The sequence below is a fragment of the Cyprinodon tularosa genome, unplaced genomic scaffold (genome assembly GCF_016077235.1).
Source record: "Cyprinodon tularosa strain WSP-4 unplaced genomic scaffold, ASM1607723v1 ctg94, whole genome shotgun sequence".
Taxonomy (NCBI): Eukaryota; Metazoa; Chordata; class Actinopteri; order Cyprinodontiformes; family Cyprinodontidae; genus Cyprinodon; species Cyprinodon tularosa.
The window spans coordinates 2456999-2476229 of record NW_024039718.1 but is presented as its reverse complement, the minus strand read 5'-3'; the positions used below and the strand labels follow the sequence as shown (position 1 = coordinate 2476229).

At 36.7% G+C, this 19231-nt stretch overlaps 1 protein-coding gene across 2 annotated transcripts in view; it reads right to left on the bottom strand.

The window, feature by feature from the left end:
* The window catches only part of LOC119776562 (potassium/sodium hyperpolarization-activated cyclic nucleotide-gated channel 1), an 89051-nt gene that overhangs the window by 20446 nt on the left and 49374 nt on the right, over nucleotides 1–19231 (bottom strand). For both annotated transcript variants that reach the window (XM_038275033.1, XM_038275034.1), the window contains exons 4-5: nucleotides 9396–9614; nucleotides 1268–1414 (exon numbers count right to left, since the gene is read on the bottom strand). In XM_038275033.1, coding sequence (XP_038130961.1) covers nucleotides 1268–1414; nucleotides 9396–9614 — 366 coding nt within the window. The remainder of the gene's footprint in view (nucleotides 1–1267; nucleotides 1415–9395; nucleotides 9615–19231) is intronic.

Sequence of the window (19231 nt, the reverse complement as noted above, 5' to 3'; positions counted from 1 at the left end):
TAATTAGCAAAACTGTTTAAATTTGATATTTATTCAAATTTATTCATGGTGACGTTTACTGCACAGATGTATTAATCTTATGTTTCTGCCTTAATCTTCCTTCTCAGTGCATGTTGATATAGATTGGGAATAAATATGTTTAGGGATATGGCTTAAAATTTGGTACTAGATGTTTCATACTGTCCCAAAGTTGGTTACCCATTAAAGCTTTTTCTTAGGTAAAAAGAGCCCAAATTTTTAACTGAAGTTCTCAGTGTTGAAAATGTTAGACAGACTTACAGTATATACCCTGTAGAAAGACTCATACACTGTTTGTAAAAAGGAGCGCTAACCCATCAGATTTTAAAATGCGGTAAATTGTGCAATAACTTTTTAATATAATATAATATATGTATAATATAATATAAAATGGGCAAATGTAATATGAAATAAGAATAGTAGGGTACACAGACTACATTTTGAAACATAAATGCAGCATTTGTGGCTTTGAAAACATAATCTTTTTTTTGTTAGCTGTGGCTACAATGTAGCTTGCCACTTTCGGTGTGTGAGTGTGTGAGTGAATGGGTGTAAATCGCTTTGGTCATGTCCTCTGACTTGAAAACCATTATATAAGTACAGGCCATTTACCATTTAACCATTTTCCAATATAAGTGTATGGGTCTTTTTGTTGGGTTTAGATCAGCTGTTTTCTTGTCCTTATGCCAGATTTCATCAAGCTTTTTGCACACATTGAACTACCCCATTAGAATATTTTTACGTAAAATGTTTTAATCCCTTTTCCTTCCACGTAAACATCTGGAACAATAAACCAGCACTGCACAACAGCTCTGTGAGGTGACTTAATGGGGCTAGATGAAAGATTGCACTGAGAGCATTGCTTGGTTTGCTGTTTATTTTTCTTCCTCCCTACATTCCTGCAGGCTTGATTATTCCTGATACAGTTTGCTGATATGGGACGCTTAGACATGAACTGGCCTCTTATTTTGCATAAATATTTAATATAATTTTCAATGAAGTAGCTGTAAATAGGATTATACATTTGCAGACATTCAAATAGCTATTTCTTTTTTATTGCTAAATAAAAATTCTCAGCTTATCCTTCGAGAAAAAGTATTATTTCAATGCAAAACGATGTGACATCAGCTGTCAGAAACACTTTAGGGTATTCTTTTTTAGAAATACAATTTAAAATCCTATCAAGTGGAAATGATATGCGGTCAAAGTATAAACTTAGTCTTGTGTTTCATCAGCAGAGCTGTCTCACCTCTTTGAGTGGGTCGTTGAGTTCGCTCAGGATGTTGTCCTCATCAAAAATCTTGCCTTGATAGCGGTGCTCATAGTAGTCATGGATTTTCTGTCTCATGTCCGCTGGAAGCTTGTGGAAGGACATGTATTGCTCCACTTGTTTATACTGGAAAAGAAAAATAATAAAGATCCAATTTCTGACAGATTAAACTATGATTTTACAATCATTTCCTTTTTATTTTGTTTATGCATGCAAGAAGGAATCATTTCATTTAAAAACACAATTTAAATCGAAAACAAAGTTGCATAAAGCACTGTCGTCCCACTGTGTACTTTTGTGTCCCTGTAAGAGGACAAGTTGTGCTCTCACTGAGAGAGCAGAGGCATGTCCTGGTTGTGTGTTGGGAGAGTGCAGCACAATGAGAGGGATGCAGGTGGTGAAGAAATCCAGGAACAAGAACAGGCTGAGGGCGATGTCAGACCAAGGTAGCGGCTCAGAAAATCTCACCAAACCCAGCGGTAATGCAAATAAACAAGGCAGAACTCTGCAACCAATAAAATTAACTGAAAACTCAATTTTCAGGACAAATGTCAAATAGTCTTCCTGCTATTCCTCATAAGACAATTAGAAGAAGCTGGATGACTCATAAAGATGCTGCCACTCTGAAGGAGTTACATCCCATTTTTAAAAATCCATATTCTTCTATTTTTTTATTTTGACACTGTCAATTTTCTCCATAGCACTTAAGGTGCATGTTAAACATTGATAAAAATGTTACCTATTGAATAAGCTCTAATGTTGAAATTATTGTCCATTTGTTTTCTTCTATTCTGGTCTTTTTTATATACTTTTTTTGTAACTCTAAATAAGTAACAGCTGAAAGTGAAAATATTGAGCAATCTGTCTTCAATTTGCTTCGCCATATTCATTGGACATATAATCCCCTTTGGGACCTCGTAATAATATGAAAACAACCATAACTGTTGCTTAAAAAATAATCCAAACATGCAATACTACATCTCCACAATTTTTCCTCATAGGATAATTAGTGTGTATAAGGTACAGGTGGCAAGCAGTTGAAAAGAAACTGACCTAGGAGATTTGACTCAATGATTGAAAATGCCCATTAGATTGCGAAAGACCTTTTCATTATCCACATTAATCCTGTCTGTGTTTGTCTGCAACACACATCAAACCGTGAAGGACAATATTAAGCAGACTGAGAGGTAGATGTGTGCAATCAGGTTTCATAACTAACCTCTCTGCAACAAACTGTTGGGTTGGATAAAATAAAGCCTTGACTTGACATGCAGCTGATGAAGATGGTGCCACATAACTGCAAAAGGTGTTTGTTTCAGATCACATTATACTGTATGTGTTTCCAGAAAAGAAAATTAATGGTTATGTGTCTCCTTTAGTAAAAGGGTGATTCAAAGATTGATATTAACAGATGGATGCTGGACCGGATTTTTTTAGCGGTTGAATTTAAAGGTCACACTTTTCTTCCTTTTAGTGTTTTACAGTTCTCCATAAAATACACTGAAACGTATAAATAAAACATAATTGCAAATTTAATGAGTAACTTAAAGACACATTTCATAGTAAAATTAGCTTTTTTATAGCATATACAGTCAAAGCAGAAATCTTACTGTGTTTCTTCTAAGAAATGTTATCCAGCTCTATGTTGCCATTTGACTACAAATTAAAATGTTTTGTCTGATTGTTGTAGTTTTGCCATGTCAAGGTTTGAAGTACTAGTTGGATATAACTAAAAAGGTACCTCCGATATTAGGTTTATTTAAAATTGCAAATGTGGTTGTTCTCAGGACAGCTATAATACAAAAAAATCAAGTAATCTCACAATATGTTGAGCTTTTCTGGCAGAGTTGTAACAATAACATACAAAAAAGCAAACACAAGGATGAAGAAAAAACAAAATGTTAAGAAAAGAAAATATATAGAGGCTTCTTGAAACGAAAAGAGCAGAAACAGCAAGGCAAGGGAAAGCCAAAAATATAATTGAGCCCATCTATTTTGATCAGTTTTGCAACAGATTTGTGACAGACACAATCTTCCCTTCTAGTCCACAGACCAGACAGCTGAAAATAACCAGCATCTCTCACACTCCCCTGGGTAATCATAGCAGAAGAGCGGGTGAGAGCAGACAGCAGCTGTGAGTATGGTAGCTCAGACCAGTGGCGAGCTCTTTGACCACTGTGGCGCAACCAGCCCCACAAAATGAATTTTGTCAGCGAGGGAGAAGACACTTGAGTCACAATGACCCCCTTTATTGATTCCTCCTCCCAGCTGCAGAAAGGTGATAAGGGACCATGTTTTTTTAGGTGGGAAATTGATTTATGTTGAGTTCACACAGTTGTCCTGGATAGTGTCCACTGTGGCCAAAGCAGGCCATTTGGACTCAGTTTGACAAGGTGGGGCATGGAGTAAGGCGAAAGTGGTGACTTTGGGTGGCTGATTGAACTTCTGTGTCCATACAGTAATAACTCAAGAAGAGATACAGGAGAAATCAGAATAGGATTATTTTTAGCTTAATAGCTACAACTTGGCCACAACTGAAACATCAGATTTCAACACTAGGCAACACTAGATCCTGCACTCTTTGCAGTGGTTTATGCTATCTAGTGTCAGCTGTGCCATTTTCAAAATCAGCAAAACGTTTAAAGCTAAAATAAGAGGAAACAAATATATTTTCTTAATGAGAAGTCATGTTTACTGTTCATTCAAAATGCAAGAAAGAGTGAGAGAGAACCACAGTTTCAACGGATAACAGGATGACTCAGCATATTGCAAAAAAGTTACTTTGTTTATTTTTTCATCTTCCACCTCTAAAGATTTTAATTCTTTTTTTCAGTAATGGTAAAGATTTAAATCCACCAAAAATCAAAAGTAATACTGTTGTATAAGTTCTCTTAACTGGGATAATAAAACTTTAAGATCCCAAATATTAGTGACTCTCTTTCAAAGAACTAGACTGAAGAACTGTTTTATAGCAATCTGTCTTTAAATGATAGTCATTCTAGCTTTAATGCATCTGATTGAAGCTTTAAAAAATAACAGTATGTATATCTGTAAATCCAAATTTAATGTTTTTTAATCCTTTTATACGTTTTTGAGGAAGTAAAACAGTTGTATGGCTGATACAACTCCTTATTTTCTCCTTTATTTCTTACAGAAGTCCATCACTCTTTTCCTAAAGAGAAAATAATGGCAGCTAAATAGGATCTTGTTTAATTAAAAATATAAGAACCAGCTATACAGTGCGGTCTTCTGCCCTCCTCAGATGAATGACACAGATGTCCTCTGGCTTGAAGAGTGATTCAGCACCATGCCATCACAGCATGGATGTGTTGATATCATGCATACTTTACTCCCTCATTTCCTTCTCTCCCCTCCGACAATCTTCTGACTCATCTCTACTAAAAGTGCTCACTCTGTATTTTTCTTCCTCTTTAAATAAGACAGATTCTCTTCATTATAACAAATGTATTGAAAAGTTTTATCAAGCATCATAACAGAACCTTTAAATACAACAACTATATGGGTCACATTTTCTCAACACATCCTTGTTATAACCATCATCTGACATGAAATTACTTGCAACAAGCACTCCCACATCTTCCATCTTTGCATCCGGGCTTCCAACCCCCCAGCTGTGGCAGAGATAGATGTAATGACTAGAGGCTCAGCACCCTGAACTCATCCCTGCTGCTCTTCATCCTGCTTCACTGATATGCACAGCCATGCAGCAAAAATCAGCACTGGCTGAACCTGACCACGCAATGGGGTTTCTGCTCCCTCAAACAAGGCATATTCACTGCCTTAAAGCTAGAAGTTCAGAGCCTGGGGGGTTGATGAATTGGGAGGTAAAATGGAAAGAGGGGGGTGGATTAAGACTATTTGCTGTGAAGCAGATGCACATCACACACTGAGCTAGAGACATGTCAGAAAATCAGTAACTTCAGACAGCAGACTTGTTTGCTGTGGTAAGTTCTTTGTGAGAACACTCTGTGTTGTGTCTTTAGCTGTCCATAATCAATTTCAAAGTTATCTTCCCAAGTACAATACATTTGGACAGGAAAGACACACATTTTCACTTTTTTTTGTTCCTCAATTTTAAAGATTATGTTTCCAGCTATGCATAAGAGTGATGCTTCAGAAAATGCATTCTGGCAAAAAGCCCTGCAATTACACAGTAATGACAAGTTTTAAGTGGCATGTTAAACAGCTCGGTGGAGCCGTGCCAAATGCAATGAGGAGTGCTTTCTCTAGATTGCATCGACCATGAAAGCGTCTGGCAAGGTCAGCCCGTCATTCTAGAATAAATTGAAACCATCTAAATGCTTTTATATGCAAGGTGTAAATTAATGAACTGGTATTTTAGCATGTCCTGTTACTGTTACAGCCAAGGTGACTCTGCTTATCTGAGTTATGGTAACAGCCTCGCATGGGAAAGATAATGTGTATCATTTTAACTTGTGGTTGTGATTATACATAAAATAAAAAAACCTGGTTTGGCATCAAACTAAAAGAGAATATTTGAGTTGGAATCTGAATATTGGAATTTAAAGTATCATACATTCTGACTAAGTTCAAATTCCCCTTAATGATGGAAGTGCTATTCAGAGAAGTCAAAGGTGCACACATCATTTAGTTGGTCAAAGTACAGATATCTAAATGTAAAAATACTGATGGAGTTTTTTAACTTATATAAAAATACAAAGGACTAGTGCAAAAGTAAAATAAAGTTTTAAACTTATATAATAAAGAAAAACCTCTTTAATAATGCTATTCTTTAAAAACAGTTCTATGCATAAAATGTGTTAGCTTTCCTCTTTTGCTCACTGTGTTGTAAGGAGAACAAATACGGACTCTGTCTAGTTTTGTTGGAAATGAAAACTTCAGACAGGACAATATTAACTGAAACGAACAGTCTTTGGCTTTTATAGCATTAAAGTTGCTAATAGCATTACAACTGAAAGAAAAGTTGAAACATAATCAACATACAAAAGCTAATAAACAGGGAATGGACAGAGAATGTCTCACATCTTAGAATCTGATCCATCATCTGCAGTGTTTTCCAGCCCTCTGTTTTCCTTTAGGTTACTCTCAGGGTTTGTCTATAAACAAACTGTGCTCCGATTAGACATATTCTCTTTCTGCCCTTGCATTTCCCTCTGTTTTGTTACAGCTGTTACATCATGCCATTATTAAAATGTAGTGACACATTTGAAAAAGCAAGGACTGGAAAGTACAGATATCAGTGTTTAAATGTAGTGAAAAAAGTAATAAGTTCTCAGAAAAATGAATGCTTAACTATAGTGCAGACACAGATAAAGGCTACTTAAGTACAGTATCTAGGTTTTTGTACTTGACTCCAGATGTTATTAAATAGCCTTTGACAAATGTTTTGGCATCTTTATTCTATACCCATAAAGGAAGGAAACTGAGAATCTGTCTGGAATTGCTGAGGCCAGACTGGTTCCCCATCTGACACACTGGAAAAACGTTCTAGAAATAAATCAAAATGTCTTAAATTAAATGTATTTACCATTAATTTGAGTAGGTAAATGAGATCGTTTGCCAATGGAATGAGTATTTTTAATCTTAAAATATGAAATTTAGATCATATGCACTTGAAATAAGACAATGCAATTGTGTTTTCTTATTTTAAGTGTAAATTGTCTTGTTCCATTGAAAATATGTCTCTTTTACCTCCTCAATCCAAGAACAAATGCACTTATTTTAAGAAAAAAATGACTTATCTAGATTTCGATTTTTTTCCAGTACAGATGACACACCAGCTGTGACAGGGTGTCAGTCATGATTTATTGCTTACTGCAAGATGGATCTGAACTTTCCTACATTTCTGAACCACTGCTGCGTAATCCACCATACCATTCCAGATTCACTGGACAGACGTGACCAAAGTTTTGTGTACAAAGAACAATCAAGAGCAAACATTTATTGAACAATGTGGAATGATATAATACTTCATTGTCAAATGTTATCACACTAAAACACCTCTTATCAAACCGTACTATGCTGTGAGTGAAATTTTTTTCATATAATTTAGAATTACTTTGCATCACACAGTATTGTATCATAGTCACATTGGGTTACATTGTTTTGCAATGTATCAGATCATATTCCAAGTTATCATAAGCCATGAAATTGCACTATATTACACTATATTATTTTATTTAATGCCAGATTTTTCCATACTCTATTATACTGCATTAAATGACATCATGCTGTTGCATGTATGCAATTCTAAATCTAAATCCTTCTTTCTCTATTGTCTCAAATAGAACTAGCTCCTCTGTATGATAAGCTCCTCAGAGCTTATCATACAGTTCTACACCATATCATATTGTGCTTAATAATCCTGAAATGCACTGTAAGTTTATTGAATAATTTAATGACGTACGATATCATGTCAAACAGTATGATTCTGTGTTTTACAGTACTATATCCAATCCTGATGTATCATATCGAAATAACAATGCAATATCATGTTGCATTAAAGTGTATCATATATTTATTGCATTTTATATTCCTTTTTGTACACTATGTTGTTGTGCTGCAATGAAATGTATTTGAATTTAAATCATATGTATTGGTCAGTAGTTTTCTAAATATTTTTGACAGATATTGAATTGTCACTTTATGTAAACAAACAAAAAAAAAGTATATAGTTTCATTAACTCGTATGCAAACATCGGTTCTCTTTAGTTGACTGCATTGTTTAAAGATTGAAACTGTGATCAAAGGAGGAAAAGATTATTTTACGTTTAAACATTCACTAGCCTAAATTATACCTTGAAAAGAAAACATAGGATTATTATATTTACTGTTATTCTGAAGTAAATTGTCAAATAACATTTTTGTCTTAAACTAATATTTACGTTATTATGATAAGCTTTAATTGAATAGAACTGATTTCTTTGGAAATATCAAATCACCTCAATTTAAATGAAACTCAAACTAATTGCATATTGATTTTCATAATCATCTTATCACAGTAGCCTTAATTATATATGCTGCAGTGTAGGTGACCACTAAGTATCTGAGAATCTCATGTATTGACAGAAAATCTTTTTAACTTCTACTTCTTTTGAGCTGCAGTGACGTCATTTTACAGCAAGAAGCATAAAGACAAAAAGACTCATAAGATCATTCAAATACTTGTTGCAAGATACTGTATATGACTAAGAAGCACATTAAAAAAGCTAAAGACCTGAGCACAGAAATGAAATCTGAATATTTGTAGGCCCTTTAGCTTTTCTGAATTCCTGTTTAAGAGATGATGAAATAATTCTGCAAATCAATCTTTCCTTGACTTTATGGTTTTCTTCTAAAAGCATATGTAAGCATATTTTCTTCTTAAAAATATGAATAAACAATCAAAGTAATAAATAACTAAATGCTTTACATGGTAGGAAAATCCGTTTGTCTAAGCTGGCATTAGTAATTCTGCAGCATAAGGTAGAGTTCAGCTTTTTGTTTTAATCATACATGTATCCTGACGTGACCCAACCAAGGGGATTGTAATCCCCACAAGTACAAAGTCGCATGTACAGCACAATAAGTGGATTTTGACTGCATAACAAAGATGTATAGAAGTTAAATTTGGCGTCTCGTGTGCAAACTCTGAGCACATCGGTCATTGCCGGCTGTTCTGGGAGGAGCCCATGCCCCTCAGCATAATCACAGATGGTGGCTGGGGAAAATGCGAAACAATAACTGTCCATGCGGAAGAAATATATAATGATGTAACAGGAAGAATTAAAGGAACAAAACAGCAAGGTATATTCTGACAGACTGGTCATTCAAAAGCCCAATGCTGACCTCAATGACCTTCTTTTTATCTGCTTTGGAGAGAGATGAATCCTCTTTTCAGGACATTATCCTGATTTTTCATAATCTACGAGCAACTGAGGGTAAAGCTAATTTAAGTTTTGCTGCAAAGAGCAAATCTCATGTAAAACCCAAAAGAGCCAACCAATCAAACTAATACCTGATAATGCCGCTATCTTTCTAACCTTAAATCTTACATTCTGGTATAAAGCAAAACCAATCTACTTTTAAATTCTTTCTTGTGTACAATGACATGGCCCTTACTTACCTTCTCTTGGTACTGCCTGCGTGAAGAATCCAGTGACTGGATCAGAGCTGTAGCATGGCCCACGAACATAGCATAGCATGTGGCGCCCACGATCATGCTCAACATGGTGATCCACAGGTCAGACATACTGACGGGCGCCCGGGCACCATACCCAATACACAGCATATGGCTCATGGCTTTGAAGAGGGCATAGGAGTACTGCTTACCCCAGGATACATTCTGCAAGGACAGAGAGAGAGGAGAGGGGGAGAAATGTTGGGGGAGTTACTGCAAGGCAAGGCAGTGAAGAAAGGATGGCTTTTCTTTGATGGAGCAATGGCTTTTAGCCAGCGTACTTGTCAAGCCTAAGAGCTTAATGCTGACATTCTATCTGTTTACTTTCCCTTTCTGCTTTCACTGTGCCAGGACCTACTTGAACTCCATATTTTTATTTTCTCAATAGCAGAAAAAAAATCAAAGGTATTACTCTAATCCCTCATTGCATGTGTTCTGTTGACCTGATTAACTTATCTTCTGCACCTGCCCTGAACTACACAAAGCATTTAGAGCTGTATTTGTAAGGTCTCTCTTATTCATCTGCGTATCCAGATGAGTTTATGAGCAGCAGTGTCAGCCATTCCTCTGTCAGGAAATAATCTAATCAGAGACTTGCTCAAATAACCTTGTAGTTTTAGAGCAGGCTTTTTATTGGACTACTATTTCTAATTAGGGTTGGTTCCAAATTTCTTTTTGACGGATTGTATCATTAAAAAAATCCAACTAAATATGATTATTGTGATAAATATTAATCATAAAAGAAAATATGTGCCGCAGGTTTCCTGAATCCGATGGTTGTTTTATAGCCAAATAATAATTTTAATTTTGTAAGACATTTGTTCATGAAGCATAAATCTCTAAAATTATTTAGATTTTAGTCCGCTTGAAAAAAAATGTATCAGAGCCGACTGGTTTTGATGCGTCTACAGACCGAATAACGTGGGTTTTAAATTTTGATTAATTCAAAAACAGAAATTTGTCGTGAGAATAGAATTAGCTGACCCACAGGCTATTCTCCTGGGTCACTGATTAACATTTGATTTGGAATAGCGTAGGATGATCTTAGGGTCAGCATTGCTCCAGTTAAAGGCTCTTCTTCTTTTAACTGCCAGAATTGATGCTGACATTTTTTCTTTTTTTAGAAAAATGCACCATCATCACTACTTATTTTTTAAAACAGAAAAACAAATCTTCCTATTTGATTTTTTTGAATATTCTAATTTTTATTTAGACATAAATGTAAATTTCAACATAAAAGCCAGCATATACGCTGCTACTTACAGCAGCTTGTGACTTTGTGGTATTTAGACATGGTGCACTTATATGTGAAAAAGAGCCAAAATCAGTCGGAAAATCAGCTAATTGTACTCCCAGAAGAACAACAGGTCGGTCATTGATTGACATCTCACTTGAAATGTGCTTGGGAGATTGGGAGTACAGGTTTATAAAACTCCAACTACATGTCCCTCTAGTGCAAGCTGACAGAATTAACAAAAACGCCTAATAGATGTCAAAACTTTTTCAGAAGAAATTAGCAAAAGTGCTGTCGCTTCTGATTCAAGCCTGTTCTGTTGTGTTGTTTGATTTTACGTCCACAGGTTTTATGTAAGAAACAACAGAATAAACCCTGAGGCAAAAAAAATGTATAAAAGTGCATCAGTTTGAATATTATTGCAATGATTTACACTCTGATTTTCAGGAACTCCCCCCCATGTTTGATGCTGTTTATAACAGCTTTGGCATCATGTCCTTGGCCTTTAGGCATCTGAGTTACATTTAGCACTTTTAAAAAAAATACAAAGCACATTAGAAGTGACTTACATTTAAATATTTATACTAAATCATTAGAATGTGTTAATGTTTTATCATAATAACAAACTAAACATTCTAGCTCAATTTAAGCTCTCTAATGTCTTTTTTCCTTACTTTTGTTGGTCTGAACCCTGACAGTCATGCTCGAAAGTGAGAGCTGCAGGACTTAGGCTCCTCATTAACATGGTACTTATTGAATGGTAAAGTGTGCTCATTTCCCAGAAGATCTCTAACAAAACGACTAGTATGCAAGAGAACAAGCCCTTTGAGGTCGTGGTACTCGTTAAGTGCAGAAAGATTTGCGACTCCTCCTTTTTACAGGTCAAACAGAGATTGTTAGAAATGTAAAATAGATTGCTAAAAAAAAAAACTCGACTTGTCTCCCACAGATCGAAATTATACCATACGTGCAGCAACAACTCTGTGTTTTATTGCTTTTTTTAAACAAAAGACAAAGCACCACAAATGCAAACAACATGAAAATCTAACACCTGCTGTTTTTGTTGTTCTGTCATGTCACTCAAAAGCTGTTTATTCAACATTTATTCATCATTTCCTATTTTAAAAACTTTTTGAAAGAAATTTTATCAACTGACTATTAGGGATTTTTCGGTTAGCTTTCTTTAATGGACATTATGCACTGTTGTTTTCATGTTTTACCCATTTATTTGTGTAACAGAATTAATGTGAATCAATTAAAATATACAGTATAACACTTTACAATAACTGGGATGTTCTACTGTATATGGAAAAAAAAACAACATTCATTCAGATTTCGATAAATCAAGGATAAACCATAATTAGAATAAATCTAATTTACCTTTGGGTTTGGTTGAGAACCCACATGTTAACAGTAAAGAACAGTAAAATAGGATTTTCAAAATGTGTGTTTATTTATTTTACATTGAAGAATCTAAATGATTAATGTAGACCACCTCATCAAGTGAGTCCAATCTGAACATGATGACTTGATGAGATTAAAAGTGTGCTACTGCTTGGTTGGAAAGAAAACCTGCAGCCACACAGTCCTTTCTGGAACCACTTTGACGCCTCTGATCTAGACCATCCAAAACGATGCCATCAGAGTCCAGACTAACATTGGGAATGTTTATCATATCACACTAGTTCATAAATCCATAAACTGGCTCCCTGTTCATTAAATGATGTATTTTAAAATCCTTCTGTTGGTCTTTAAAGAACTAATTGGGATTGGACCAACGTTTGTGAGGTGGTGGTCTGGTAAAACATGACTTAAGACACCAGATCATGCAGCATTTAGTTTGTATCCTCCTGTACTCTGAAACAATCTATATAGTATTGGATATAGGGAAATGGGGGACTGGTGGCCTAGTGGTTAGAGCATAGAGCTTGTAATCCTGAGGTTCTGAATTCAAGCCCCACTCCCACAGCCTGCACTCTGGGTCCCTGAGCAGAAGGCCCTTAACCCGACACTGCTCCCTGGGTGCCGCGCAATGCCAGCCCACTGCTCCCCAAGGGGATGGGTTAAATGCAGAGATTTAATTTCGTTGCTCTGTACTTGTGACAGTTCAAGGACAATAAAAAAGAAAAAAAAAATCAAAGACTTTTTGTCTACCCCAGAATTAGGTTAAAGTATCAATCCTAGCCCTGCTTCCTTTATCGGAGATTGAAGAATGAAAGTGAAGATTAGATACAGATTTAAGTTTGACATTTGAATCTGCATTTTAAAATTCCTTCTTTTATTTGATGATTTTAAGTGTTTCCAATATTTAGCCCCATTTTTTCATAGAAAATAAATGTTCTTTATAAAGCCCTCTGGATTGCCCTGAGTATGAATGATCGTCTATAAATAAACCCGCCCCACCTTGCTTTTTTGTATTCTCCCTCCTTCACAGTGCTTGTAATACTCCTGTTACACTACAAACGGCTTTGGAACAGTTGTGTATGTGGTGTGCTATGCAGTATGAGTTTGACCTAAGAACACACCCCCACTAACTAAGCAGTTAACATTTAAATTAAATAGTATAAATAGAATAGTATAAAACCTAATTGTCCCACAATAGGGAAATTCTGGACCTGTGCATGAGGCTGTGAACAGCTTTTCAGTGTTTGCATGTTTAACTTGTTTACTGCAGTATACGAGATTAACGTTTTGGTACATTTAAATTCCGTAACTAGAGGACTAACCATAAAGATAGAAAAATACATACTTCTTTAGGAGCCATCTATGTTGGAGGATTACATACATTGACTCCACACAAACATCTTCAAGGATTATATGCTTTAGAGCTTTGTTTAGGCTATGAAATGACTGACTTTCTGCATTGTTTACATAACAGAGATGATCCAGTGATAAAAAGGTCAATGTTTGGGTTAGTGCCAGTGTATTATTGTAAGGTCTCCATATATGGGAGGGGCGGAAATTGAATTTCATGGGCATTAAAGCTGTACACCTCATTTGTAATCGAAAAATATAATGGTGGGAAACATTGGCAATGTGTGTGTGTGGGGTGGGGGGTGGGGGCTTTTGGAGGCTGCAGGCGTTTGATGCAACTTTGACGTTTAATTTGATTTGATTACGTTCTGTGTGCAGTGTGGACTTTTAGGTGCTGACAGAAACTCTTTAAAGGGGTCATAGAATGATTATAGAGGGTATTTGGTGCTGGTCCTTAAGGTCTCTGAATAGGGTGTGTAACATTGTTTGGGCTGAAAATGGCATATTTGCTGTTCTATGCCTCCTAATGCAAGCCTGGTTAAAAGCCCTAGAATGAAAAGACAGGTTTTCTTCTTTTTTATTGTATGCTATATATATTTAGATGAGCTGTGCACTAATTGGTTGGTTTACAATGAGCAAAGCTGCTGAGCAAAGATGCATCATAGCAACAAGCACTCACTCACTGAAACATGGTCCGGGAACTACGGCGGACGGGGATAGGGAGCCAGCGGGGTACAGAGCGACTGAACCCCACCCGGTGATGGTAGCCTGGACAACAGCGGCCCTGTGATTCCCCCCGCCTGCCTTACCAGCCCCCAGCACCCCTCCTCTGGCTGAGGACCGGCAGCTCATGGCCTCTCTGCTTAGGTCCAGTCCAGTCAGCGGCTAAGCAGTCAACACTTCATTCTGCCTTGTTGCTCTGGCAACTTATTTCCCACCTTTTGGGATTAATTAAGTCTTAAACAAGGTTTTAATTTTAGCCGTTTGGACAAAATAGTCTTCAAACACAAATAAACAAGGCCAAACTCACTCCTACAGAATATTCACTTGACACTAGTAAGCTTGTATGAGTGATGCAAACAACAACTTTTGAACAGAGCATAAACGAAGAGAAATAGGCTCGTCCATGCTCTCGCACACATTTAATAGACTTTCCCCCTCAGGAGTGGGTACAGGGTTGTGCAGACAAAATGTGTCAGAAGGACAGTTTGTATTTGATGCTCCCTCTTTAGAACTGCTCTTGGGGACTAGTAAGTCATTGCTCCATTAATGTATATCTCTCTACAGTTTCTTTACATTCAATAACTCTGTCAGTCATTTTCTGTATCTTTTTTATTGTCATCACACACTATATTTGTCATACCATCAGTCTGCAGACCTAGGCAGTCCTAAAAACCAAATGAAGCCCCTTTCCATCCCATAATTTAAGTATCAGATGCTACAAAGTTTCTTTAATCTAACAGTGCCATGTGCTAAGCAGCATGTTTCTGCAGCTAACAGCCTGACAGGATTTCATTTCATTAGTCACCATCTTGTGTCCTCAGGTTGCCTTACACAAGATTTAGCTTGTTATGTGACCGGCAGGCATGTTGCTGATTCACCATCGCCCCAGTGTTGAGTGTCACCCAGAGGCGATGGTTGTTGTTGATACTGATGATTAACTGTGAGCCTAACAGGATGCAGGAGCTGCTTCAAAGAGCACATCCTATCCTCTTAATAGCTTTGTTTTGGAGGAGAAAATAACATCCAAGTTCCCCTGCAAAATACTTCAAAGTTCGGAATGTGAACTTTTCATATATGTGTGTGTGCTCCTGTCTAGGCACCAGAGAGAGGAGCATTTTTCTGATGTCACCATCTGATTGAGGACCAGTTTTGTGAGGACATTTTACTTGTTCTCACAAGCTATTTTGCTAACTGTTAGGTTTAGAGCTAGTTGTCAGTTTGGTTAGGCTCAGGGTGAGGTTTGCACTGGTAACGGTTGAGTTTAAGGTTATTCCTGGGGTTAGGGCATAGAAAGGATTGAAAATGACTGAAAATCAATGGCAGTCAAAGTGAGTTAAACCATTGGTCTTTATTACATATAGCAAGAGGAGAGTGTATGTGTGTGTGTGTCTCCCTACTGTTTCTGCCTGTCTGTCTCCACGCATAGGGCTGAATGTTCACCGGTCTAAGCTGACTATATCTTAATATAAGCACATTTGCATAGCACACATGATCCTGAACACATGTCCGTATGCAAACAAATAAAATGGCCCATTGCCCTCTCAAGAGAGCCAGCACAGTGACAGCGGTATTATCTTGTCTGGTGATTAAGTAAATGCAGCCTCTAAAGAGTAAGAAGGTACTCTCAGGCCATTAGTCAGAAAGATAACAGCCATACAGCCTGTACTGCAACACTCAGCAGTATCTACAGTCCTTACTCTTCTAGCTCCAGTTGGAAACCAAGTTCAAACCAGCTTTAAAAAAAAAGGCATCAACTCATAAGTCTTAAGCAGGATCTAATAATAAAGTCAGTTAATAAAAAAAAAAAAAAAAATGAGTGATGATCATTAAATTACGTCAAGAAAATTGTAATAAACTGAATAAAAACACCATAAAACAAAGAGAGAGATGTGAAGATATTTGGACCGTGTATGCTAATGCATTGTGACAGTGTGAGAAGAAGGATCCCACACGTGGGTGCGACTTATCACTTTGTATTTGCCAGGCCACATTCAGCACACAGCCCATTACTTCAGCAAAGATCCATGGGGAAGAGGTTCAACAATCTGCTGATCAGAGTCTGGGACATTCCACCATCTGCTCATAAGAAAAAGTCTAACAAAAGGAATTTTAGCACCAGTTGCTTACAAGCAAATTAGCAAATTGCTAATTGCGCCAAATTTTTCTCTAGTTTCAATTCATGTAGATTTAATTCAACACCCTGGCATGGGCAGACTAAAATATGTCTAAGCTGCTGGTTATTAGGAAGATCCTTTGCTGTCGAAAGACAGCATTTACAATAGTCTTATTAACAAATGGAAGATCTGAAAAGGATCTTAACCATAGTTCTCCATTGGTATATTGCTCTTGCTCTTTTTTTTTAACCTAGGATTGATAATTACTTTTTTATGGCCTGGGGAAAAAAAGGTTCAGAAAAGGATGACTAAATGAATCTGTTAAGCTAGCTAGTTAATTTAGATTAAGCCAATAAATATGTCATGTTTTTAGACTGTGGAAGGAAGATGGAGTGCATAGTGAGAACCCCTGCACGCAAGGGGAGAGCAGCAAACTCAATGGTTCACATCGTAACACAGATGGTATTATGGAAAGGACACAATATGAAGACTTTATAACTAAAGAACAACCAAGAACTTAAAGTGTAGGCAGAAATAAGTCCAAATTACTTTCACCCTAAGTGTGGTACCAAAGTAGATAACAAACCACAAAGTCAATATTTTTGCTGTGGCCAACAAAAAAACATACTAAGCTACACCAGCTTTGCCCAGGGTGACTAGATAAAAAAAAAAAATTGTAGCACAACTAGGATGCTTATGAGGGACAATGCAGTACAGAAGCATCTTTTTCAGCTGTGCATCTTTAGTAAGAGTCACTTCTAAAGTGTTGCATTATATCACTCGTATTAATTTGAATAACTACTTATGAAAACTTCACCAAAAGCTCTCTGTGAATCTCCTGTCATTGGCCTTACCTAGTTATAAACATTACCCCAGTTTTTATTGTGGATGCATTTGCTTTCTTTAACCTGACAGTGAGGAAAATAATTGTGTCTTTTGGTTTTACTCAGTAGGTCAAATTATAGTTTAACTTAATATAATGTTATTTATAAGCCTTTTTGACAGGGGTCTACTAATGATCAACATAAAGGAAAAAAATAAACCTGACATAGATTTAGGAGCCTCAGGACATGTTTGTTTTCTTGTTTCTTCATGCAAATTAATGTACAGCTATATGGCATTATAAAGCAAGAGAATTTATGTCGTTGGGTTTAATGATTTAGGTCAACCATCCCTCCAGCAAACATTTTTGCCTTCTTAGTTTCAAAATATTGCTGCATTCTCATGATTTAAGCATTGCATTGTTTAATGAGCAAACTGTCCTGCCATATAAGGGGCAACAAATTAGCCTTTTACATGAGTTAATTTTATACTGATTTGCATACAAGAAGGAAAATCTGTCAAGCTCATACTGAGCAAGGGCAACAGTATGCAGCATGAGCACAGGGGCTCTTCATCACCAAACTTCAGGATTATTAATAAATACAAGTTGCAAATCAAGTTGAATGCAACTAAGGAAGATTTCTCTCCCGATTTGTGTAAATGACTATTAGTGAGGATGATTTGTAACATTCATGAGGGAAATTAGATCAGTCCAAAGTCTTTGGTTGCAAACAGGCAATAATCTGTTTTGTTCCATCTGTTTGCATGAGTAACACATGTAAACTGGTAGTGAACGTCCTCGGCAACTTATGGCCTCAAAGTAAAAATACAAGTGGGAAACAGAATCATGACACTGAGCAGAGTTTACATTTCACCTCAAGCACAATGCCTTCGAGTGGTCAACATGCGTGTTGAGCAAAAATGTTTATCACGTAGAAGGAGATGAGAAAAGATAAGACTTCCATAGCCAAGCATTTACAAGCAGTGTGAGCCACAAGGCATGTACACACTTCTGCACAATCATGTTGTTCTGAGAGGAGCAGGAATGTTTGACCCCAAACTTAAGGCAGAGGCAGAGAAGGAAATAATACTTTGGAAGAAACACACGCACATGACCAAGAGGGCTACAGGGAGAATAATCATGTTATAAAGCTGTGTTTTCCAGTCATCTGTACTACAGTGAAGCTTTATTTAGGTTTATCCTTTTAACACTTTTTCAGCATGACAGATTAAATAATTGTTAAATCTTCATGTTAACACACCTGTGTTGATTTTTAACTGAAAGATGGCATTTGATTTAACTGCAAATAAAAAAAAAGGCCAGATCTGCCAAATTATTTGTATATGAAATCAAGCATGTTCCTTTTGTAGATCAGCATGGAACTGTGTGTATATGATTGTAGACCAGGCGCTGCCTTCACTCTAAGGTAAGAATGCCTCGCATGTTTGATTGCGTGACCCCCCCTGCCACTCTAAAACAATTTCTACCCACAGGAAGAACAGAAACCTCAGAGTCAAACTACACTATGGTGCACTTGTTAGTACTACTGCCTTGCAGCAAAAAAGTCCTGCGTTTGAAACCCAGCCAAGGGTCTTTCTGCACTTTCTCCCTGTGGGTTCTCTCCTGTTACTCTTCTTTCCTCCAAATTACCAAACACATCTAAGGTGTGTGCAACCACTCAAATGTGTCTTCTGTCTTTTGTCCAAAGACTGCTAGAGACAGGCACCAGCCCCCATGTGACCCATATGGTAAAGCAAATATAAAAATGGATAAAAGGATAAATTAGAATTGAGTTGTCTCATTTCCTTAAACTTATAAAAACAAGTTAATGTCTTAATATCCTGTCCATCACTACAAGTTGTGCTCTTCCATATCCCTCACCATTATGTTACATTGGATACACCTATAGGCTAAACTTTAATGGTCTAATGATCTAATAATTGCATCAGGACAAGGAATGACTTCTACTACAACGTCACAACTGCAATGCAATGATCAACAGTGTATTTCTTTGTCATTCTGACTTTGCAGAAAACAGAAATGAGAAGTCTTACAGTAAATAAACAGAGAAAAGCTAAAGGAATGTAATCAAACATGATCAATCAACAAAGCCTACCTATCTATAGGTTCTGTA